Source organism: Centroberyx affinis, unplaced genomic scaffold, assembly GCF_046629955.1.
Source record: "Centroberyx affinis isolate AG114_WGS23_722 - 3 ecotype Tasmania unplaced genomic scaffold, CSIRO-AGI_Caff_v1 ptg001869l_1, whole genome shotgun sequence".
NCBI classification, from domain to species: Eukaryota; Metazoa; Chordata; class Actinopteri; order Beryciformes; family Berycidae; genus Centroberyx; species Centroberyx affinis.
Window position 1 is genome coordinate 32586 of NW_027280243.1, and position 26269 is coordinate 58854.

The following is a 26269-nucleotide window of genomic DNA, read 5'->3' on the forward strand; positions in this document are numbered from 1 at the left end:
TTAAAATAAATAAAGCCGTCTTATTTTTTCCACCCTGTTAACCCTATATTGTATATTCTACCACGCCCCCAGTAAGATCATGATCCGCCATGGCAAAAATAGTTTTAAAATATTTTATTTTTTGGCGAAAATTGACCCTAAGCAGGATAGGCTGTGCTGGCAGGTGGCCAGGAGCGCGCGCTGCGCCACACAGGCGCCTCTCTCTGCTCTCTTCTCCTTTCCTCTCCTCTTTCCTCTCCTCTGAATCGCCGTTCTCAGTCAAACAGGCATGCGCAGCAGAGAAAGACAGCTGAGAGAGGTAACCAAGTGTTAAATAAAATCGGGATCAGTAACGTTATAGTTAAATCTCCCTTGGTCAAAGACAATACTTACATGACAGGGAAACAGACTTAAATTTGCAGTTAGAAGAAATTACCTCTCTGCCCCACCGAATCTAGCTCTACGTTATTTCAAGTCTTCTGTTGGTTTTGCTAGCTTCCTTACAGTCAAGAATTGGCTATAGAGAAGTGATTAGCTAACCTTCCTGATAGCAATTTTTGTGACAATCAGCAAAACTTAACGTGATAAATTGAAGACTCTCCTGTAGGTCAAGTTTCCTCACATTAGACCTTCTTGGCTAAATCAGATGAAACTGGACTTTTCCCCACTTAGTCTTTCAGATGAATTTAATGTTTATGTTATCAAGGAAGAGAAAGACAGGAGATGACGAGGTGGAGAGGTAAAGTTGGACAAGAACTAGTAGGCTAGAGTTGAGTAAAGTTACCTATCTGTCTACCTGTTACAGCTACAGTATGTCAGAATAGACTCACATCAGCAGTGATCTTGCTAGTAACACCTAGCAATGCTAAATTTGTATATAGGTCTAAATCAAGACTGAATAATTAGCTACCCCTCTTAACCTTTGTGAGTAATTATTATTATCATAATCACAGAGTCACACAGTGGTAGGACAAGGGAATGGAAGGATAGGAGAGCAAAGAGAGGAGATAATGTGAGCAACAGTGGAGCATGAAAGAGGAAATGTGGGTTGTTTTATAGAAAATTCTTCCTTGGGGAGAAGCCTCAGGAACCGCTACAACAGTGATCCAGAACAGTTTTTGCTGTAAAATGCATCATATCTGCTTTGCTAAACACAATTGGACTTAATGTCCCTTAATTAATTTCAAGTTGTCCTTTCATATATGTTCTTGTACCGCCCTTTTATTTTGGTTATTTCTGGTTTTTAAATTAGTCTTAAATTAAATTCCAAGAGGCATTAAAAAGGCCTTATAAAGTCTTAGGTTTGACTTTCTGGAACCTGCAGCAGGTTCTGACAATTAGAATAATGTTGGACTGTTAGTCCATTGGAGACCTTCTGACTCAGAATGTGACAATGTGTCTCTCAGTTTGTATGTCATACAACTTTTTGCTTACCAACAAATGTTAACGTTAGTCGTCTGCGTGTCATTTTTATCAGAGTCCACATTTCAACAGGAGAGAGCGAGACAAGAGGAGAGAGAGAGACACAACGGGAGAAAGAGCGAGACAAGAGGAGAGAGAGAGACAACAGGAGAGAGAGAGAGAGACACAATGGGAGAGAGCGCTAGACAACAGGAGAGAGAACGAGACAACAGGAGAGACACAGACACAATGGGAGAGACAGGTTAGACCTTAAATCTTTGTATGCCAATGTTTTATTAAAGGTTGAAGCTTTAGCATTGAAAACCTATTCTCCATATTATAACAATCAGATTCTACTGAAAAGGAACATGGCCAATGTCACAGACCAGTCCCTTTATGTATCAACACCCAAAGTTTGCTCATATCTATTCTAATGAACACTGGGACGGGTTCATAAAATATAAATCGGACGGATGGAGCAGGCGGCTAGCGAAGTTATGGTTTCTACTAATTGGGATCATGATGGAAAAGTTATTTGGGCCCAGGGTTCAAAATACCAAACTATTCCTTTAAGAATGGCGTAAGGGAGTTTGAGGTTTAAATTTGCCAGTTTGAATAAAAGTCTGTTATGCCATAGTTTGTGTAATGCTTTTTCTATATCAAAAAAGGCAGCCAGGAGCCAGGAGTGTTATTTTTTATTGAAATTTAAATGTTGTCGGTAGTTGATTGGTGTTTTCTGAAGCCAGCTTGATGTATTGGAAGGAGTCCCAGATGTTGAGGTGATGATCTGCTCAAAGAGTTTTTCTATACATTTGGCAACTTTTGATTTTGTGGCAGCCGTGGCGATATTGTGGTCGTGTTCCACAGAAGAGCATTGTATGGGAAAGTCGCACATGCACATTTCAGCAATAGGGAGTTAGTCAGTCAGTTAGGACAAATGCTATTATTGGCCGGCTTCGCTCAGTGGTCCGGCAAAAATATTAGCAAACAGGCGGTGGGGTCTAAAACTTATGCACTTATGCATATAGGGTTAAAAATACAATCATTGAAGAGGCTAGCATATTAAGAAATTGCTTACCACACACAGTATAGTTTCATATATTTGCTTTTATGTTTCAGAGGCTGTAAGAAAATGTTCCCATCAGCCAAGTCCCCAGGACTCTGAAGTTGAGGAGGAGATAAAGGTGTGGCTGCGGAACTCCAGAGCCGGGGCAGGTGGACGAAAGGAGCGCTACCACAGACTTCTGACTTCCAGACAAGCCTCAGGGAAAGAGTGAGCTTTGCCAGTGGAGTTGGATGGATTGTTTGTGTTTGCCCCTTTAAACTCCCCAACAGTATATGGATTAGTAAGACCGACAACATTAAAAAACTCTTACAGGTTAATGCAGCTATAATGTAACATTCTGAAAGAGACCATTCTTTAGAATGAGTATTTTTACTTTTGATGCTGAAGTACACTTACTCATGTACTGTACATACCTGCAATTTGAGGGAGTGGCACTAAGAATATTACCATTCTGTGAGACTTTCTACTTTTCCTCCACTACATTTCAGAGGGAAATCTTGTACTTTTTCCTCCACTACATTTATCTGACGGCTGGAGTTAGGGCTGGGCGATAATTCAATATTATCGTTTATCGTCTTTCGGTGGAATCATATCGTGATGATATGAAGATATTTTGATATTGTGACACACATCTCTGCTGTCTAAATTGATGATGACAAGCAAATTTTACTTAAAAACTCTGATAAAATGAGGTATGGTAGGAATATTATTTGAAAATTTCAGTTTTCATCACCATTCGGTTCAATGAGATGAACATTAATTTGATTATTTAACGTGATTTTGCATACATGAACCATATTGTGATATATATTGATATCGAGAAAAATCATTATGATTATCATGATATTGATTTCGACCATATCACCCAGCCCTAGCTGGAGTTACTAGTTACTTTGCAGAATAAGGTTTTACATGCATAACACACAATAAGCTCATAAAATATTTTACATTGTTAGACTTTAAACTCCAACAGTGTGTGGAGCAGTAAGACCGACAACACTAAAAAACTCTTACAGGTTAATGCAGCTATAATTTAACACTCTGAAAAGGACCATTCTTCAGAATGAGGACTTTTTTCTTCTTTGTTCTTTGAAATGCACAATAATCGTATACGTATGCAGAATAATTCAGCATTGTTTATTTCCACTTTTGTTGGTTTTTAGGACAGTTATTAACCGGTAATTTATAAACTGAAAATGCGCTCCCACCAAACTCCATTCAAAAACGGCACACTTTTATTTTACAAGGATGTTTCGCCAAAATGGATCCGTTACACCATTGATATGCCGATCTGAATGTACCGAATTTGAAATTGGAAGTTGGAAGGACAAATTTGGAAGTGAAGAAAATATTACATAAATTATAAAATGTGCAGTCTATAGTTAGACAAATGGTCTCATATAGTGAGTTAACTGATTTTTAATCAGGCATATTCTGGGTCAGATAACCAGGAAGTGCGAGTCGCTAGTTTGGATTGTGGAAGCCATTTTGTACGGTAGAATCATGGCGGAATCGAGAAGTATGGTGAGTGCTCCTGTTTATTAAACTGTAATTGATTAATTGGGCCTATTCTGGGGGTTTTCTACAACGGGGTTTGGGTCATAGTACTTCTAACGCTAACCGAACTGATCAAATAACATGCTGTTTGATCAAATAACATGCTTTTTAGACCGATTACAACTTCCAATTTCGCCGGCGAAATTGTGCCGAATTGTCCGCAAAATGTAATCATGAATTTCTTAGGCTGTGGATGAGCCAGAGGGATTCTTTGAAATGCACAATAATCGTAAACATATGCAGAACAATTAGGCGTTGTTTATTTCCACTTTTGTTGGTTTTTAGGACAGTTATTAACCGGTAATTTATAAACTGAAAATGCGCTTCCACCAAACTCCATTCAAAAATTGCACACTTTTTAAAAAAAACGATGTTTCCCAAAAATAGATGTTTTAAACCATTGAAATGGGCTATTAACTGTTGTAACTACCCTAGGTATTGCAGATTAGTGAATTTATATGTAACATTTTTTTTTCATATTAATTTCTTGCCCTGCTTCCAACTTCAGGAAGGTTTAGGCCGGTCTGAGTTCACAAATGTGGAAGTGAAACAATTCTTAAATAAATCATAAAATGTGCAGTCTACAGGTCGAGAAAAAATGTCTCATATACTCTAGGCTCATACAGATGGTAATCTGTTGTCAGATTTGAGATATCTGTTTTCACTACATAATGATTATCATTTGTAATTCTTTTGGATGTTGAATTTTCAATTAATTTTTCTTATTTGTCCTTTTTCAGTCATCCAAGGCGAAGAGCTCAAGCTTGCGCGAGTGCCCGGTTTGCGGCTGTTTTTTCAGCCGCTTAAGGCAGCACCTAGAAAAAATAGAAAATGAGGCGGAGGGGGGCTTCTCCTTTGCTGGGCAAATGGATGGTGAGTCATAATTTCAAATGCAATAAATTATAATACAGCCCCAGCCAAGGCCCTTATAAATGCCGTTCATGTTTTTACAGTATTTCAGGAAAGTTGTCCTGCAGGATTTGCGACAAAGCGTCCTTTTCCCGCCTGGACAAGCACCTTGTTGACGTGCACACTTGTGCTCCACATGTGAGTAACCATTTAAGATAAGATAAGATGTAAGCTTTATTGATCCCAATAGGAGAAATCCATATGACACAGTAGCGCAGAATGGAAATGTAGTTAACATCAAGAAAACATCTTATTACATCTATGTAGCGACATAAAAATATAAGACGGTAAAATAGGAATAATAAAAAAATGAAAAAATAAAATAGAGTAAATAAAGTAGTTCTCTTTCAACTGTGTTCTCTGAATTGTGTCTATCATTGCATTTTAAGTGATTGAATATTTTTCTTCATTCAAATACCTCGCAGGAAGTGGATGAGCTAATGTTTGAGGCCAAGCAGGCTCTCTGTGTTGAGAAGCTCCGGGAGCTGAGGGCCACAAACCCCAGCGTCCCGCTTAAGTCAAAGCAGGATTTGATGGTCAGTGGTGATTTATAATGGTGTTTTTGCTGAATTCTGCAATGATCACTGATTAGGGCCCGAGCACAATTCCTCTGTGCAACCGCTCCCTCCAGTGCCCGTGAGGTGCTAGGGCCCGTGCCCTAGCATTTTGTTGTATTTAATGTTGTCTGCTTTGCTTGTCTGCTTGTTAGCGACCTAACAAGGAGGAGGAGAAGGAGGAGGAGGCTGGCCCCACTCGGAAGGATGAATCTGTGGTCCTGGAGGACTCAGAGAGCGAGCCACTCTTCATCATCCTAGAGCAGTGGTTCTCAAACCTTTTCACGCCAAGGACCCCTAAACTGACACAAATTAGACCACGGATCCCCATTTGAAAAGATTTTGTCCCAGGGCCCCTCATCTGATAAGATTTTTGCTTTTAGATGTTTTATTACAGAAAGTGTATGAAACCCATGACCAAAATAGTCATACATTCTGTCATTGTGTTACTTACGGATGGAATTATAGTGAAAATAAATTATTCCCCTTTTTGTTGGGGACCCCCTCGAACCCCCCTCAAGGACCCCTGGGGGTCCCCGGACCCCACTTTGAGAATCACTATCCTAGAGGACTACGACGAGGAACCTGGGCTATCAGGTTCCTGTCTCCCACCTCCCTCCTCATCATCCCCTCTCGCCCTGTCGGCCCCCCAAGCATGCTCCACCCCCAAGTCCTCTCGCTCACACAGCCTCCCACCTCCCTCCCCATCATCCCCTTCCTCCCAGCAGGCCCTCCAAACAACCTCAACCACCCAGCCCTCTCCACGGTCCTGTCCCCCACCTCCCTCTCCAGCACCATCTCCCAGGGGGAAGCGCAACCCGAACACATGCCAAGCATGCGTTTCCCTGACCGCAAGAGTGGCGCTGCTGGAGGCAACGATGAAGCAAGTCCAAGACACAGTTGCCATGCAGCTGTTCAACCAAAGCAAGGCTGGTGCCTCCAGCAGCGCCGCTACTGGCACGACAGTTGACCAGACGCCGGCCAAAAAGGGGAAGCAAACACAGAGGACACCCCAGCTCAAGAAAAGCCTGGTTGGTAAGTAATAGTCTCCCCCTCTCTGTGGTCCTGCAGGGAGTCTTGCCCTGTTTTTCTTATTGTTTTTGATGTGTATGTCCCAGAGCTGTGATTTTGACTAGAGATGCACCGATTGCAATTTTCTTGGCCGATTCCGATTTCCGATTTTTTAAAAGTCTGACCTGCCGATTCCGATTTTTTCCGATTCCGATTTTCTTTCTAAGAACTATAATTGACAGCACACACAAACATTTTTGTAACTTTTCTTTAATGGAAAATTAAAATTCAATTGTATGTTCATAATAAAACATTGACTATTAATAACTTACATTTTCTCCAAAACTGCACCAGGTTACAGGACCTTCTCTCACTCTCACTCAAACAAATCTCAAAATAAAAAAGTGCTCCAGGTTACTGGACAGAGCTTTTTTGAACAAATAAAATCCAAATTAAAATGAATTGCAGTATATCCCACTTTATACTTTCCCGAAAGAAAACAGGTGCAACAGATCTATATAACAACACACGGACTATTACTATTATGGACTAATACAACAGGTAGTTCCGACCAAGCAATCTGATTGGTCAACTAGACATTTAGAACGTGCTCAAATCAGCATGGCAGCACACCTAGCCGTGCTCATCACTAAATATTACTCCGCCATATTATCATACAATATATTTAAATATAACGCTACGCTAACTCTGTTCAGCCTTGATGTTACCAGACACTCTGCCATCCATCAGCTGTGCCGGTGAGTCGGTGACACGGCGCTACTAGCTTAAAAATACATGTGAAGTTCGCGGACATAGTAGCTAAATCTGTCCATGGAAAAATTATTTTTTTCAGCAGATATCTTAGTTACAACAAGATTGAGCTAGCGAGGCAGTTTTGTGTTTATATGTGTGGTATTTATTCAGTTTGGGAAATCCCGCGATCTCTAGAAAGCATTAGCTCAAGTTGGCTGGCTGACTCAACAGGGACTAGAAATCGTCTCTGTTGCAGGTCCGCCTACTTGCTGGAGCAGTAAACTAGGTTCCATTACATAGGAGTCTACTGACGTGACTGATTGTTTTCCAGTTATTAGTCAGACCCCATGTATTTCCAGGGAAACGGAGATAACACTAGCAAAACGTTTTTTATTTTGAGAGCGAATTGCCCCACAATATGAATACATTTTGTTTGTATCTTTTATTTTGTTGGTAACTGTTGTATAATCGCAATATTACACTCGAGGGTGTGCTTTACCGTCATTATTGGCACGACAGTGATGCGGTCAGGACCGAGGCACTTGCGCCGAGGTCCGTAAGCGTCACGGTAACGCACACCGTGTAATATTGCTTAATTACAGCGGAGTTTTTACCGTTGTCTTAAATTTGACCGGCACAGAATCGGATATATGAGACTGATCGGTCACCGGCCGATCGATCGGTGCATCTCTAATTTTGACACATGTAGTACCCGACGTCACAACCTTTCAGGAAATGTCTTTGTTTTTGTTCTCGGACAATTTTTTTTTATCTCCATTTTGCCTTGCTTCCAAAATGAAGGCAGTCTGAAATTGGAAGTGAGAAGGCCGAATTTGGAAGTGATCAGATTCTTCAATAAATCATAAAGTATTAAGGTGTGGCCTTGGAAAGCCCCCCCTAAGACTGCATTACAGGGATTTTGGTCTCCACCTTAACTTGAACATGTTTTTTTTTTTACAGGAAACATCTTGCTGCAGTTCCAGCGGGCGGCCCTGGGGTGTAGGACGGGCCGCAAGGACCGTGAAAATGCCAGAAACAGGAGAAACCACAGCCAGCGCTTTTGCTCTTATATGGCACAAGGAGCAAAGAGCAGGAGGGGGCTCAAGTTCCTCTTCAACCTGGAAAAGTTGCAGAAGTAAGTAAGGATACTTTGGAGCACCCCAGTGGTTCAAATGGTAGAGCATGTACTATTTAGGCTCAATGCTTGTTGCAGCGGCCCAGGTTGGAGCGTGGCTCATGCATGTTGCTGCCAATGCTAAGTAATGTTTGAGGTCTTGTAACTGTTCTGTTTTTTTGGCAGGTGGCCGGCACAACTTAAAAAAGACAAATACAAGGTCACTTTGATAAAAAACATTTTATTAAATGTTAAGGCTTTTCTTAGCCATGTGGAGGTGTTCCACAAAAATGCTTCAACATTGGGCACCGCCCAGCTCAGCCAGCTGCACCATTGCATCAAGAGGCTGCAGTCTGACATAATGAGAGAGGTGGTGCCCTACCGACAGACGGTGAAGCACCACAAGAGCAGTAAGTGTTATTCATCTCTGTAGTTGAAGTAATTGTAAGTTTTTGAAGGGTGTGCCTACCGAAACTACATTTGTCCCATGTTTTCCTGAACCCTACTCGCAGACAGGAAGCCACTTCCTGTCTTTTCTATGATTGTTTTATAAAAAATCTGCTAATGGCCACCCGATGTTTGTCATTTTGTATTTACAGAGAGCCTGCTGAGTGCTGACATGGAGAGCAAATTTCTCCGCAAGGCAAACCTGAGAATTCCTCAGTTGCTCAGTAAGTAAGCCACAAACATATATTCTCCTTTGGTTTGCCTTGGTTGAGTTTCTATCTAGTTAAATTCAAGTTCAGGTACAAGCTTTTAGAGCCCCAAATCCCTGTTTACAGTCTCAAAGAGCTTTACATGCTCACAGTTTAAAACAAACAGGATGATACCCCCTGACTTCAACCCTTACAGCAGGCAAGAAAAAAAGATACTAGGGAAACAGGGAAGAAATCTTCAGAAGGACCACGGAGAGAGGGGGCCCTTTCTTTGGTTGCTGACCCAGTGAGGAAATTATCACGTGAACAAAGACAAATAACGTTTTTTTTTGTTTTTTTCCCAGAACTGGAAAGAAAGAGCAAATGGGGAGCCCTCGAGCTGGTTGGGAGCTAGCTGTTGGGATACTTGGCTGTCCTGACTGGACACCGGCCAGTTGTTTTCTCCTGTATGACAAAACTTGAGGTCCTGGAGGCAGATCACGAGGGTGAAAAATACATAGTGTGGGTAAGTTACATGTCAGATGATTGTTTTTCATGCTAAGTTTCTCCAAAAGGTGTACATGTGTTTGACTACCATCTGTTTATTTTGTGTGTGTCTTGCAGGTCGCAGAGCACAAGACGCAGAGGAGCTTTGGCCATGCACTCATCCCAGTATTTAAGGTGGAGCATGAGTGGCTGTCGCGGCTGGCCTGCATTTCAGACGCAGTGTGCAGCAAGACACCCTTCCTCTTCCACCGACGGGACGGGAAACAGCTAACAAAGCCCGGTTCCCTCCTCCAAATGGCCTGGAAGGATGCAGGCCTGGCAGGCACAATTACCTTCAACAGGATCCGATCAAGTGTCAGCAGTCAGGTAAGTACCACGTAGTAGGTTGGCACCTTGCATGGCACTCTCCACCATCAGGTGTGATGGGAAAGTGTACTTACCTTACACCTAGATTTGTCAGAAGTTTAACACAGGAAGTGTCTGTTTTTTCCTCTTCCAAGGCCAAGAAGCACCTCAGCCAAGAAGAACGGACAAAGGTGGCGACGGCCATGTGCCATGACGTCGCCACCGCGGACAAATTTTACTGCCCAGTCCAAGACTGACTGACTTCGGGGTCAGGGGGCTCCGGATGAAGGCCTTGATGGAGGAGGCAGACTCCAAGGAGGACGAGGAGACCAGTTCGGGGGAGCCAGGACAGCCGACATCCATCGTCAACCCCGACCCTGAATCCCCGCCCTCCCTGGAGGCATCGTCAAGCGAGGGGGAGGTAGTGCCTCCGAAAAGGTCCAAACGACGACTTTTTGAAGAGGACACACCAGAAATTGCTGGGCAACCGGAGGGCAAGGAGGACGAGGGTGAGGAGGACAAGGATGAAGAAGATCAAGGCAAGGAGGACAAGGGGGAGGTGGACACCCTCTCCTGCGACGAGGGGGTGATATCTTTGTTAACTGGCATGCCCAGAACCCCAAGCCCCCGCCAAACCCCACAACCCACCCCATCCATACCCAGCTCCCCAGGCTCCTCACCCAGACTTTGGATTGACACTAGCAGTGAGGCAGGTGAGCCCCTGGACCTCAGCCTGAGCTGCAGTGACATCTCTGAATCGGTGCCATCTGCAGCCAAAAAGCCCCGTCTGGGGCCTAGCCCAAAGGTGGGCCAAAAGGCTAATTTCCTTTATACTTACCCTTAATACTTACTTGATTTTTACACCTACTTATTATTTCCCAAGGAATGGCTATACTTCCAGACGGCCTCAATGGATCCCTAGTTTTTCCCCACTTCCAGCAAGGCGCTGTGGATGATCCACCAGCCAGAGCCTACACCTTCCTAACCCTAACCCAAGGACAAGGCCAACCGATACTTCTCACCAAATTAAGGTGAAACTGTACTTCACCAAGACCATGGATGAGCACTGTGGAGATCCATCCGCCAGAGCTTACACCTTCTGTGACTGCAGACAGATCTCCCAGGAGGAGCTGATTGATATGTGTAGAGATGCAGTTTACTGAAGATCCTTTTTTTCTATTTTGTTTTAAAATGTTTGTCACTGTGACTGTAATGTCAAACATTTTCCCAAGGAATGGCTATACTTCCAGACGGCCTCAATGGATCCCTAGTTTTTCCTCACTTCCAGCAAGGCGCTGTGGATGATCCACCAGCCAGAGCCTACACCTTCCTAACCCTAACCCAAGGACAAGGCCAACAAAGACAAGGCCAACCGATACTTCTCACCAAATTAAGGTGAAACTGTACTTCACTAAGACCATGGATGAGCACTGTGGAGATCCATCCGCCAGAGCCTACACCTTCTGTGACTGCAGACAGATCTCCCAGGAGGAGCTGATTGATATGTGTAGAGATGCAGTTTACTGAAGATCCTTTTTTTCTATTTTGTTTTAAAATGTTTGTCACTGTGACTGTAATGTCAAACATTTTCACAAGGAATGGCTATACTTCCAACTTCCAAGTTCAGCATATGACCCTATTGATCAGACTCGATTTTGACTATACTTCCAAATTGGGCACACTTCCAACTTCCAAGTTCAGCATATGACCCTATTGATCAGACTCGATTTTGAATATACTTCCAATTTTAGCACACTTCCAACTTCCAAGTCCAGCAAAGTGGCCTTAAACTGTACTGCTATTTTCAATGAACTTCCAATTCGAACTTCCAAATTCCAAATTGAAATTTTCTATCTCTGCCCCCTGGTGGCGAAAAGTATGGCTTCCAAATTGAAAATCGAAGCTCCAAATTGAAGATTGAAAAACCCTGGTTCAAGTGCAAAAGGTGTTAGAGTGCCCCCATTTCAGTGATGGTCATAAGAGGTACTGCAAGACAATTTTAAAGATTAATATCTCATAGTAGGAAAAAGATAGAAACATGAAACTATTTTTCCCAAGGTTAGGGTTAGCCCTAGTTTACGATAACCCTAACCAATAGGCCGTAGTGTGTTCCTGAAATTTATTAAAAATACTTATTTATTTATTTTGTCGTCTTCTTCCAAAGACTAATTATTCATCGACTCTGATAGATTAAGGAAAACAAGTGACAAACAGAAAAGAAATGATCTGCCACTGATTTATTGCTTAATCCACTGGTTTATTGCTTCAACTACTGAAGAATCCTTGGTTGTTTTTATTTCCTGTTCGTTTTATTATATCTTGTTAGCCTCCGGTCAATTATGTTTTTTTTTTTGTTTTTTTGTTTTTTATTTTTTATAAATATATATATATTTCTTAAATATTATTATTCTTAATTTTTTGTATTTTGTTGTTAATGTTGTCATTTTATTCTTATTAGAATTATAACTTAATGGCTTTGGGGAGTATACTGAACGAAAAGCAAAAACTTTCCTGTTTACAGGTTTGAGGTAGGCCTAAGAAAGTGATGATGATAATAATAATAATAATAACAATAATAAGTTTTGTTTTGTTATAATGATGGTAATGATGGTGGCATCTAAGAGAGTAGTAACAACATTAATAATTAATGTGGTGATTGGTGTTATTGATAGTCACCTTGGTTATTCTACTCCACTCTTCTAAAGGCCGGTCACAAGACTGTAAATGCAGATGGTTTAGTTTCTGTTTGTTTAGTTTTTGTATTGGACTAGTTGAGAAATGTTATATTGGTTCTATTCATATATCTGACCATGCTCCTGTCTTTTTAGTTATGTCCATTTCAAATAACAATTCAAAGAGATACAGCTGGAAATGCAATAGGTCTATATTATCTGATACAGATTTCTGTTCCATGGCTCAAAGGGAAGTACAGATGTTCATCCAGGAGAATGATAATGAATATACAGATCCCTCAAACTTATGGGAAACAACTAAAGCTTTTTTAAAGGGCAACAAATATCATACTGTTCAACTAAAAAAAAAAAAAAAGTTGAAAGAACAGAGACGCCTTGAAGTACAGTTACAGGAAGCAGAATCTGAACATAAGCGTAATGGGTGCAAAGCCAACTGGGATAAAGTTATAAGAACCAGAACTGCTCTGAATGTACCCCTATCTCAAAATGCAGAAAAGGTATTGTTCAAACAAAAACATAAGTATAAAACATACGTATATAGGAATACGCTAATAGATCTGGGCGGTACTTATCCAATCTAATAAGTAACAAATCCTCAAACAAATCTATTATTAGAATTAAGGATAAGAATGGTAAGCTATATTATACCACCTCTGAAATTGCTAAAGTGTTTAATGATTTTTATTAATCTTTGTATACCTCAGAATCATTGGGCATGGAGGATAAAATGAATGATTTCTTTCAACGTATAAAACTTCCTAAGGTTTCTGAAGAAGATAGGAATAAATGTGATATGGATATTACTAGTAAGGAGGTTGAAGAGGTGATATGCACCTTGGCAGCTGGAAAGGCTTGTGGACCAGATGGTCTTCCACCAGAGATCTATAAAGCCTTTAAAAGTATTCTCTCCCCTCTTTTAACAAGAATGTTTAAACACTCTTTATCAATTAAGAAACTCCCCCAATCACTGCAGCTGGCTACTATTAAGGTATTACTAAAGGAAAACAAAGACCCAGATGATCCAGCATCCTATAGGCCAATAAGTAACCAAAATACAGACTGCAAAATCTTAGCTAAACTCCTTGCATCTAGGCTTAACCATATTATACCAAAAATTGTGGGACATGACCAGACTGGTTTTGTCCAAAACAGGTAGTCACATTCAAATATCAGGAGACTATTGGGTATTTTACAGTGTGTTAAGATTAAAAAAGTCAATGCTTTAGTGGTAACGTTAGATGCAGAAAAAGCATTCGATCATATAGAGTGGAAGTATTTGTTTAGAACTTTAAATGAGTTTTCTTTTGGAGAGGGATTTATTGATTGGGTCAAATTGCTATACTCTGCACCACAAGCATCAGTTTCTATTAATGGGGCAATGTCTTCTCCTTTTACAATAAGTAAAGGTACAAAACAAGGATGCCCTTTATTATATTTATTTATTATTTGCATTAGTAATGGAACCTTTAGCAGAAACGATCAGATCTAGTACTTCAGTTACTGGTATTCAAACCAAGGAAAAAATACATAAGATTTCTCTGTACGCTGATGATGATCTTTTATTTCTGAGTAATCCCATGTCTTCAGTCCCAGCTATTATCAAGGTAATGAGTTTGGGGTGTTTTCTGGATATAAGATCAATTATGGGAAATCCTTGGCATTACCACTTGGAAATTTAAGAGGCTCTGATTTATTGGGACACATTCCTTTTCAATTGTCTCCTAATGGGTTCAGGTATCTAGGCATTTTTGTTTCTTTTATTTTGGATGATATGATAAAAATGAATCTAGACCCAGTGGTGAATGAAATTAGAAGAGATCTTCAAAGATGGGGCCCTTTATCAATATCACTACTTGGACGGGTTGCCATTATAAAGATGAATGTTTTACCGAGGCTATTATATCCAATGCAAATGTTGCCCAATTATATCCCAGTTCTTTAAATCACTACATAGTATGATTTGTAAATTTGTGTGGAAGTCTAAGCGCCCCAGACTTAAGTTGGAGAAATTGCAGTTACCTGTGGACACAGGAGGATTAGCACTTCCCAATATAATGTACTATCACTGGGCTTCACAAATTAGATACATTACAGAATGGATAAAAAATGACCTTAATTCTACATTTCTTGACTTGGAAACTACTGGGTGTGAGCCTGTTCTTTCGGACATGCCATTTATAAATAATGCAGTTTCAATACAGGGGATGACGGAAAACCTTATTGTTAGAAATACTCTCAAAACCTGGAATCAGGTATGTAGGCACTTTGGGATAATGAATCAATACTCTGTTTTTGCACCTATTGTATGTAATCCTGATTTCGCACAATCTTGTTCAGATGTGGGTTTCAAAATATGGAAGGATGCTGGTATTTCCAAAATACAAGATCTATTTTTAGGAGGAACTCTTAAATCCTTTTCACAACTCAGGACTGAATTTGACCTTCGTCAAGCACAGTTTTTCCGCTATTTACAAGTTAGGAGTTATATTCAATCCATACCAATATATAAGAGTGGTCTATACATGAATCATTTGGAAAAGATACTATTGAAAGCTTCTTCTCTAAGGAAGAAAGTTATAGGTTATATTTATGATCAACTGTTTTTAACATCCCTACTATCAATAGTAAAACATCCTGGGGGGAAGATTTCGGGTCCCATCTTGTGGCGAAACATTTTAATGAATGCAAAGAAAATTACATGCTCTAACAAATCCTATGAGACCCAATATAAGATTATTCACAGACTACATGTAACCCCAGCTATTCAATGTAAATATGATCCTATGTGCTCTCCATTATGTCTGAAATGTAAAAATAGCTGTGGTACATATAGTCATCTTATGTGGTCGTGCCCTAAAATTGCAATCTTTTGGCTATCAGTCCAAAATGAGATTAAGAAAATATTTGGGATAGATATACCTCTAAACCCACATCACTTTGTACTGGGATTAGACTTGAATTATGAACGCAGGTACAGGTATATTCTTAGAATTGCTTTATATGCTGCACGCCTCATAATACAAAAATGGCTGGACGAAGAGCCCCCTGATATTTTAGCATGGTATGAAAAACTTATGTCCATTTTGCCATTGGAGAGACTATCACATGTGTTAAGAGGTACTGTTAAGGAATTTGTAAGGGACTGGTCCCCAGTAGCAATATACCTGAAAGAGGAATGGTCAAGAGTGATAAGTATGGGGGTAACAAACATAACAGAATAAGTACATGCAAACCACTCTTAGTAAACTTACTGGGTTGTGACTACTGCTTTTTTTTTTTTTTTTTTTTGGGGGGGGGGGGGGGGGGGGGGTTTAGTTGTTGTTTATGTGGTTGTTTGCTCTTGTGTTGTGGTTTTCGGTATGTTTTGTCTTAATTGTAGGTCTTTGTATTGTATCATTTTGTTACTGTTGAAAATAAAAAAAAATATTGAGCAGAGAAAAAATACTTCCAAAATCAGCCTTCCAAATTCCAAATTCAGCCTGCTGACTTTTGGAAGGTTAGGGTTAGAACCCTAAATAGGGTTAGGGTTAGGCTTAATGAGTGTAGTCAATGGAATGTCCTCATAAGTATAGAAGTGTGTGTGTGTATCTACCTCAGAGTTAGTGACGGGCGTAGAGCCGATGCCTGCATTGACGGCGGTCCAGGACCGGGCGGTCAGGACGCAGGCGAACAGCGGGTAGAGATCTCCGGCTCCCAACCGCCGGCTGTATCGCTCCACCCCAGACATGTCGCCTCCGATCAGAGCCTGCCACAGCCGACAGTAGTTCAACCTGAAGTCTGGCTGCAGAACCTGGAGAGGAGAGGAGAGGACAGGAGAGTGTAGTAGTATAGGGTTGAGCAGAGAGGAGTAGAGCAGGGTAGAAGAGGACAGAAAAGAGTAGAGTAGAATAGAGAGAGAACTAAAATTAAGTGCACGGCCTTTAGAGTGAGTGGCACCTTTAATAGAATGAACCAGATTAGATCCTCATGATTAATACAATTATGGGTGAGAGTGAGGTACGGACAGCACACATGGATATTAAAACCGAGACCAAAAAAAAAAAAAAGATTTTTATGAATGACCGTGAGGCCACCCCCCCTGCCCCGATAATCTGATTTGAGGAAAATGGGAATAGTCGGAAAGGAGTGGCTTCGGTAAGTGGTGAATCTTCGCCCTCACTCGGCCATGATTTTGTCATCATAAGAAAATCGAATCTGAAAAATCTGGCAGATAAAAGACTTGTTGGATAAGGACCTAACATTTAACAAACCGAATTTAATAGATTTATTTACAGGGGATGCGTGCAGGGCAGGCTTTTGCTGAATAGTGATCAGATCATTAGTGATAAGAACTGGGATGTGGTAGGAAATGGGCCGGTCTATAGGTCCATGCGAGGGGCAGGTAAAGAACAGTCATTTCCTACTTTACCATTATGTCAAGCACTAATGCATGCTGCAATGTCTTTTGAAAGTAACAAAGCCCTCGTCCTTTTAGCAGAGAAAGCAAATCAAAGCTGTTGACATAGTCCAGTCTGATAGCTGTACAATAGTTGAGGAGCCAGCCAGGAGTGGAGGGATGAGAGAGTCCAATAGGAGTGAGATGAGATTGACAAAGTCCTGTTTTACAACCTTTGACGGATGGAATCCGTTCAATATGGAAAACGATGGTGTCCAGGGGGCCAGTTGCATAAAGCTAGTTTAAGACTAGTCTAAGCCTTAGAGTGGTCTTACATTCTCAGGTTGGACTCTGCTAATTAAGACTGTCTGTTACTTAAATATTATAACCCTAACCCTTATTTTGAGGTAGGAAAGTTAGCCACCTTCCCCCCGGCTAATCTTGACTTAAGAATTTTGTTGTTATGGCAACGAGTCGACCTAACTAACTAAGATTAAATACTGTAGCTATTTCATAAAGGATGGCAAATCTTTGGTTTTTGGAAAGAACCTGAAGAAGAGTGAGTCTTTAGAGACAGAAACAACCCATTAGAGATCTACAACAATCAAGAAGTAGCAGGAACAGGTAAATATACTGTAAGTGTCTATAGCAAGTTTGACTTAAGGTCATATTTAAGTCTAAGACTGGGTCTAGGGGTCCAGGACGGTCATGAGTCTCCACTGGAGATCTAAAACTCAGGCGCCAGGGAAGCAGAGGGTCTTCGAAAGGCCGGTTGCCCAGGGGAAGGACAACATCCCTCACCATGGAGCTGCCGATAATACCTATAATGTAGTGGTGATTGAGTCCATGCCGAGGGAGAGTGATGTGGGGGACAGGGGCAGCGGGGGAAGGAGCAAGAAGCACGGTGAATAGAGGGCCTGTCTCCCCGGAGCAGCTGCCCGATGGTGGTCCACTTCACCACAAGCATGTCCCAAAGGACGTTAGAGAGAAGGCCGTAAGGGGGGGGGGGGTTTGATTTATTCCTCCTGCGGTTATTCTGGCTTTGGTCGTCGGGTTGTCTCAGCGGACCATGGGTAACCAGAGAAGGCTGGTCCCTGTCCAGGCGTTCAAGGACCAGAAAGCAGTGGTGGAGAGCGTGGGGAGGTCAGGGAACGGCATGCTGGTGGGTAACTCCCCTTGCCTTGGCCCTTGACCACCATCTCTGACCATGGGGAGCCAGGCTGGGGGGTTGAACAGCTGGGCAGGGGGAGCGCGATTCGAGGGGATTGTGGTGTCGGCTTCTTGTTCTCGTTCTCTTTGGCCGTTTGCCTCTTCAGGGCGTGTAAGGGTGAGGGCACAGACCCTCCTGGCCAGGTCCCGGCAGCCTGAGCAGCAATCCGTTGCGGAACTGGCAATCAGGGTGATGGAGTTCATTACACAGTTGGCAGGATACCAGCCAGATATACTTATATTTTTTCGCTCTAGTGCAGTGGCTTTCAAACTATTTTTCAGGTGACCCCTTTCTCCTAAATGCTCATACTCTGGGACCTAAAGTGAAAGTAAAGGGGTAACATTATTATTATAGTAGGGCTCCCTACACACATTTTGCAATAAATTTCCAAAATGTTTCTTAACTTCATACTGAATTTTTATGACAGTACTACTGTGGTGCAAAATATGAAGCAACTTTTACGAATGCTACATGACATTGAAAATGTATTTTACTGTAAACTAGAGTTTGAAGAATATCTACTTTTAAAAGCAACACTTCAATTCATTTATAACTTTTAAAGTGCAAACCCTAACAAAATAAAAAGAACCTGAACACAGATGCCTCCTGTAGTTTCTGCAAAAATATGAAAATATTTCATTGACACAAATACAATGCCAATTTTTGATCACATTTTGCTTTACAGGTCAACGTTTTGAATTACAATTTGCATGACAGCACTGCCTGAAAGTGTCTGCTTACTTCTAACATTAACAGTGCCTTGGTCAATTACGTCTCACAGCGACCACATTACAGTCTGATCATCTGCATTTTAATACGAGAGATGGGCTTGTTTCTTATTTTTTCATTACGACAGCCCAGTTAGGTCGGCAGGATGACAAAGCTACACGTCAAGCTTAAAGTGTCTCTCCACTGGGAAATTATGCGACAAACTGCCAATAAGCGCACCCAAGTGCTTCTGAATGACAACAGTTGATTCATATTTTTTATTGGTGACGCTTTGGTGACCCTTTCAAAATCTCCCACGACCCATGGTAGGGTCACGACCCAGACTTTGAAAAAACACTGCTCTAGTGGGCAAGGGTCGGCAAAGGCAAAAGCGGTTACAATGCAATCCACCGCAGTAGGCCGTGAAAATCGTACAATAAAATCCAGCAACAAGATATGTGGTCCACGTATGACGCACTGCAAGTCAAGATATATAAAAGTGAAGTAACAGTAGGATAAAAAGCAATGAACAGCAAATAGTAAAATAGTACAGTGAACTTAGGATCCAGCTGAAACAACAAACTTTGTGGTGTGCCGCAGAAATTCTGTCAGGATGAACGAACGCAATCGGTCTCTAAGGCAGTGATGCTCAACCTTTTTCATTTCAAGGACCTTTACTTAGTCCACATTAGGGCCACGGACCCCATTGGATGAGATTTTGTCTCTCGGACCCAAATCTGAGAATATTGTTATTTTTAGATATGATTTTGTCCAGAATTCCATGACTATCTGGTTTGTAGGTAGAGAGATGACAGTCAAACTATGATCAAAATAATCATTTTCTACATTCTCTAATTGTCTTAACTTCTTGTAAATGAAATAATGGTGAAGTTTAACACTTCATCAATTTGCTGGGGACCGCCTGGAACCCCCTCAAGGACCCCTGGTGGTCCCCGGACCCCCTGTTGAAAACCACTGCTCTAGGGGAATACATTTGATAAGGTTGGAACAAAGAAGAAAAACAGAGAGTGCTACAAAAATGGTACACAGGGTCAAGAAGTGTGCTCTTTGGTTTGGGGTTTGCAACTGAATGAAACAAAAGTCCAAGGCACTCAGAGTTTTGTAAGGCTTTTATAAAAAAAAAAAAAAAGAGTGCCTTGGACTTTTGTTTCATACATTTGACAAGGTGTTTAGCTTTCTATAATGCGATACATCACCACATTTTATATACATATACATGGCCTCCTGTGCACACCATGTACACTGCTGTACTTGCGCTACAGATTCATTAGTTTTTTTATTTTTTTTATTTTTCATATACATGTTTTTATATTTTGTTTATACATTCTTATATTTGTCTTATTTGTTTACATTGAACTATGCATATATTTCAAATATATTTGTTTATGTCTATGAATACATATATACTCATATTAAGCACGTCAGATTTAGTAATGCATATTTAAGTAAGCAATTGAGAGTAACATCTGTAACTAACAACTCTAAGTAAATCTATAAATGTTTACATAACCCCACAATTGTTTATACTCTACTTTATCATTATGTTTGTTGACTATTTTGATTGCTTATTTTTATATTCAATTTGTACGCTTATATTCTCTTTCTCTCTGAATCCTATTAATTCTGCTGCTGTAACAAACTAATTTCCCCATAGAGATCAATACGTTTCATATATGAAACCCTTCATCTGTGTGTGTGTGTGTGTGTCTATGTAATTATATGTTCACTATGCATGCGTGGACACTTCGGTCTACCTCAAATCTCGCCGTCTCCCTCTTAGCACCTCTTTAGTAAAAACACAACCAATCCCCCAGCTAAGAGCCCTCCACCATTTGCATACCCACACTGCACTGCAGCACTTTACCCAACGCACTGAGGCCTAATTGATATTGCACCATCGTGAAGCATGCTATATGGTACGCAGTGTGTAGTAACCAACTGGAAATGATTGTGTGTGTGTGTGTGTGTGTGTGTGTGTTTGGGGAGTGGATTAATATTCTACTCCAAAGTGACGGTTGAAATCAGAAGTCATTATGGATAAATTGGTGCCATTATGGTCCGGAGTGGGAGGAGAGGAATTAGTGTGTGTGTGTGTGTGTGTGTGTGTCTATATCTGTCTCTCAGACATGGGAGTTGTACATTTATGACCAAAGTCTCTTCATGAATCCTCTTACAAGCCCAAGCATCACCTGGAGAGGGCTTTGACTGACACAAAGGGCATTTCTGTCGGGCCAGGGGGGTGTTTGCAAGAAAGTGCAGATGTATGTGTGTGTGTGTGAGAGTGTAAGTGTGTTTACATTCCATGAGCATGTACCGGTGTGTGTGCATGAGTAGAACATGAAAGTACAAGACATCCTTCCAAAAACACACTGCACTCTTCCTTAAGGAACGACATCAAATCAGTTGTTTATCAAAAAGCTTTTAGCCCGCTGCCGCACTAATAAAAGTGTGTGTCTGCATGCGTTAAGTGTGTGTGTGTGTGTGCGGCGGCTGTGGGTTTTTTTTCTCCCCCCTCAGCCCGGCAGCATGAAAAATGGGCCGCAATATTAGAACAAATGATATTTTCTTTTTGACCGGCGGCTACCGGCGATTTCCCGACCTGATAGAGGCCGTGATCGAGGAGGACAATCTCCGTCTTCTTGCTCCGGGGACACTTGTGAACCAACACGTTGCCCGGGTGGGGGTCGCAGTGCACGAAGCCGTGGACGAAGATCATTTCGCTGTACATCTTGCCCAGGTTCTCCGAGATCTGTTGGGGGGGGGGGACGAGATGGAGGGAAGAGACGTGAGCACGGCAGAAATCCAACTGGGTATCTGGGAAAATGGCGTTCCGAGGACATGCAGAGGACAATATGGCTCAAAATGTGGTTAGAATGCCTAACCCAAGTTTTCCTACACATTTTCAATTTAAAAAAATGCCATACTTTTTCCAGACCTTGATTTGTTTTGAAGATTTTGTCTGGTGTTCAATATGATTTACGCAGATAGACATCTTGCCCCTGCTAACTAGGTCATATCACTGTATAGATGAAGATTGTTCTTCACAGCGACAAATATAAGAATATGTGAGATGATTGGCAGGGTTCCTACACGGTTTACATTTTAAAATTCCATATTTTTCCCACACCCTATGTTCTTGACTGGATTTGATTTTGGTGGGTATTTGATATAATGCATGCTGACAGCGGCTGGGTAATAAGAGCGTCCCTCTATCTGAACATTATTCTTCACATCAACAAAAACTGTGGACTCAAAGTGGCTCTACAACAACATAAAAGCTAGAATTATGTGTGTATCGGACCTGAACCGCAACATTTTCCATACTTTTCCAGACATTTTTTCAAATTCCCAAACTATATTTTCAAAATCGTTCAGCCCTAGTTCCAAGTAGGTTCCATTGGATACTCTTACACTGTTGTGTATCATCAATCTGTGATCAATGCATTCCAGGAGTTATTTTTTGAAGAAATGTAATGTATTTTTTGGGTATACCCACGTTCCCTCAACCTAACTCGTCTACTTCTTCTTCAGTTAGTGATTTCCTACATTTCCCACAATGCCTTATGCCAACCCCCCAGACAACGGGTGTGAACTTGTTGCTTTCAGCTGTGGGTTACATGTAGGCGGAGAAGAATAGTGATAGCAGAGCGAGAATATTTCCAGTCAGGAAAAACCGAGAGTCGCACCCAAACACGTCTTGTAGCTGCATTGCATTCTGGTCTATTGAGGCTACTGTGATTGTATCTCTGCCTCTTCTACCATGGTTTTCTCCCTGTGTGATTGTTGTACACCAGTGCAAAATGGTAGTACAGAAAGAAGTATAGAAAATATAGAAGTATGGAGTATAGAAAGAAGACTCTTGCTTTTCGATTCTAATGGACTGACACCAAAGCCTGACATTTACCAGTGATACAACTCAACATCTGGCCAGTTATCTGCAGAAATAAGAACAAAATTGACCATATATATATATATATGTACCAATATAGGTATCAGTATCAACCTTCAAAAGCTAATACTGGTCGAATCCTACTCAATGGTTTTTCTGTAAAGTTGCCCTGGAAGAAGAGTGTTACTCAGAAGGTTTTGGTCCTATGGAGAAACTTCAGGCAGCGATACCTGTACTGTCGGTTAACATTGCTGAAGCAGCTATACACATAATGGGACAATGAATCAATGAAGTAACAGATACACCTCAAAAATACACACAAAGCACACACACACACACACACACACACACACAGATAAATGAAATCTTACACATACGATAAAGATCAATAGAGTAATGCAATAATGGGAAAAGCAGACAAGATAAAAGAAACGTTATGGTAACGTCTGCCTTTGGAATTACAAACACACACATCTGAAAAAAGGAAGGGGGGGTGTGTGTGTGTCTATGAATATTTATAAACAGCGGTGCTAATGCAAGATGTACCTACAGTATGAATGGTTTCTGACAGTAGTCACAGAAGCCATGATGAATCATAACACAGACGATAACACTCTCCTTACTGTAGCTCTGTTTTCATCCAACTGTCAAATTTTGTGCACATTTTTGAAAAAAATAGATGTGTTTCCGTCAGCTGGGTTGAAGAGAATAAATCCGCCAGAAAAAAGTCTTTAAAGAATTGATTGGTATTGATTAGTATTGGACAAGTTGTTATTTATAGTGCTAATGAATATTTGTATTGCTAGATATGATTTTGTCCAGAATTCCATGACTGTCTGTATTGTAGGTAGAGAGATAACAGTGAAACTATGATCCAAACAGTCATTCTTCTACATTCTCTAATTGTGTTCTTCTTGTAACTTAAATAATGGTGAAGTTTAATAATTCATCAGTTTGCTGGGGACCCCCTGGAACCCCCTCAAGGACCCCTGGTGGTCCCCGGACCTGAGGTTGACAACCATTGTTCTAATGTACCAACTAATGGCCATGGTGGAGATGTATACATGGGAGAAACAGCACTATGACCTTTCTGGAGGTTATGGTGGACAGATACTTTACAGACATTTCGGGGAATTTCAGAACATCCATAACCACTTTTGAACTGCTGTACAATGAACTTAAACCACTCGTGCCAAGCCTGCTATATTATTTCACAAATGCGTTTCCAACGTAGTTTATTGCTTCATCTCTTTTCCGCTTCAAGAAACCCAAACATTTCTTTTGCAATACTGAGGAAATTTTCATCAAAATTTTCCACGTCCTTAAACTTTTCTGATAATTCAATACATCAACCTGCCACGATTTGTTAAGGGACATGAAGTCGAACTGTGCTTAGTAAAACATATAGGATGGTCCTATGGTGGTACTACTAACCCTATGGTGGATTAATCTAAGAGTGGACATGCAGCACACAGTGGAAAAAATAAGACCTCTACTAACTGGATTTAAGACATTTTAATATTTATTAAAACCTTGAATTTAAATAATTTGTTTGAACACTTTTTGACTTTTATGGACCCATAGACACCCTGTTATAGACTGAAGGCCCATCCAGAAACGGGGCAAAAAAAAACTGCACAATTCTGTTCAGTCTCTGCGGTAATAGGTAGGCAGATTGTATGCTGTAGGCAATGCTTTTCATGTCCTTAAAGTAATATCCGAACCTTATGTAAATGATAATTTAATTTGCTGGATTCAACTAAAACATTTAAATTGCGCAGATGTGACTCATGGTTAGTCAGAGTGCTGATGCTGGTGGGGGCCCCTGGAGGAGAATATGGGGCCTTGAATGTCACACACACACACACACACACACAGACATCAACACGTTTGAAATCAAAAAGGCAACCACTTCCGCTGACGCTGACTCTGAGTCAGAGACAAGTCATGCAGTCGCTTGCCATAAAACAGAATAGCGTGGGGGGAGAGGGTGGCAGTTTGTCTCCAAATGTATTTATTCCTCCTTCTGAATGAATGGATTGTGAATGGAGAGAAAAAATGGTTTTTGTTCAAGGCTATCCGGGAGGCCTTCTTTGTTGCTCGTCTGTTGTAGATGCTCCTGAGTGGTTCTCGCTCCTGGCCGATGATCTCGCTGCAGACTGTTAGGAGCTTGTTTAAGGGGTTAGGGTCACTTGTCGCTCCAAACCATGCTGTGGTTTTGAGAGGAAGGATGGATTCTGCAAAGCATCTGCATCTGCTTCAGAATGCCTGAAGTAGAGGTCTTCATGGGTCTACCCGGACCCTAGGATCCGAGACCTGTCCCGGGACCAGTACGGGTTGGGGTCCACGTTTTGTTATGGTCAATCGGGTCCGGGTCGGGTCCCATTCTATTACCGCGGGTCCCGGGTCTGTTTATCGTTATGTGTAATACCCGAGTGGATCCGAGAAGACCCGTGATCAGCGCCGGTCACGTGACGAGACGAGAAACGTACGGAAGCGCTGTGTGACTTGCGTGATGATTAGGCTGACCTAGGATCAGATTACAAGAGCGAACATAAGGTGAAAAAAACGTTGAGCAGCGCCAGCAAGTTGGAGCGGAGGAAAGGCGCAAGATGGATACCTTCTTCACTGAGGTGAAAAATAAGCTAAAAGAAAATGAATATAAAGAGGTCAAACCTAGCGGCACCTCTTCTGTTGTAGCCTATTGTAGCTGCTAGATTCCATTATAGAGTCTCACTGTCACCTACTGGACAAACTGTAGAACGGCACGACTTAGCAAGTCTTTCTGTTATTTTGATCTCCTTTTATTAGGCTACCATATGTTGTATCCGACATGATAAACGTTTTTTGCAGTAGAACAGCATTTTTAGTAGCAATTTTAATTACCGGGTTTGTCTGGTCCATAAAATAGACCCGACCCGATCCTCTCTCCTCTCGGACATGCACCGGGTCGGGTCTGTAATATCTCGGGCAAAAACGGGTCGGTATATATATATTTTAAAAAATGATCGGGTCCAATCGGATCTCAGAACGAATTAACCCGGATCCATTAGGGTTTCGGGTCCGTCATTTTGGACCCGTGAAGACCTCTAGCCTGAAGAACAGATGGTTGCACATGGAGTTCCTCATCTTCCCGAGGGAGAGGAGACATCGCCGACACTTGGCGAGGATCAGCTCATGATTGGTTCTGAAGGTGAGCTTGTGATCCATGGTGGTACCCAAGATACTTAGGCCCAATCCCAATGTCCCCCCTACCGACTGGGCCCAGAGCCCTCACAGACTTAATTGACGTTAACCTGTGTGCGCAGCTGTAGCGCCTGAGTGCAAGAAGTCATGAGGGCCCGAAATGGTATAGAAGGAATAGGACAGCACTTTGTGGTATCACGTGTTGCCTTGATGACGTCAGACGTTACTATCTCCCGTTAATTAATCAATTTGTTGTTTACTCTTTGTTTGCGCTTTTGTCTAAACCAGTGATTCTCAACCTTTTTCATATCAAGGACCACTAATTTAGTCCACATTAGGGCCACGGACCCCAATTT

General features: G+C 41.4%; 1 protein-coding gene across 1 annotated transcript in view; it reads right to left on the reverse strand.

Annotated features, from left to right (window-relative positions):
* adck1 (aarF domain containing kinase 1) overlaps positions 1-25937 on the reverse strand; it is a 54551-nt gene extending 28614 nt beyond the window's left edge. The window contains exons 1-3 of the mRNA XM_071530046.1: positions 25815-25937; positions 21438-21587; positions 16117-16314 (exon numbers count right to left, since the gene is read on the reverse strand). Of these exons, the coding sequence (XP_071386147.1) occupies positions 16117-16314; positions 21438-21587; positions 25815-25937 (471 nt within the window). The remainder of the gene's footprint in view (positions 1-16116; positions 16315-21437; positions 21588-25814) is intronic.
* Between the last annotated feature and the right edge of the window lie 332 nt (positions 25938-26269).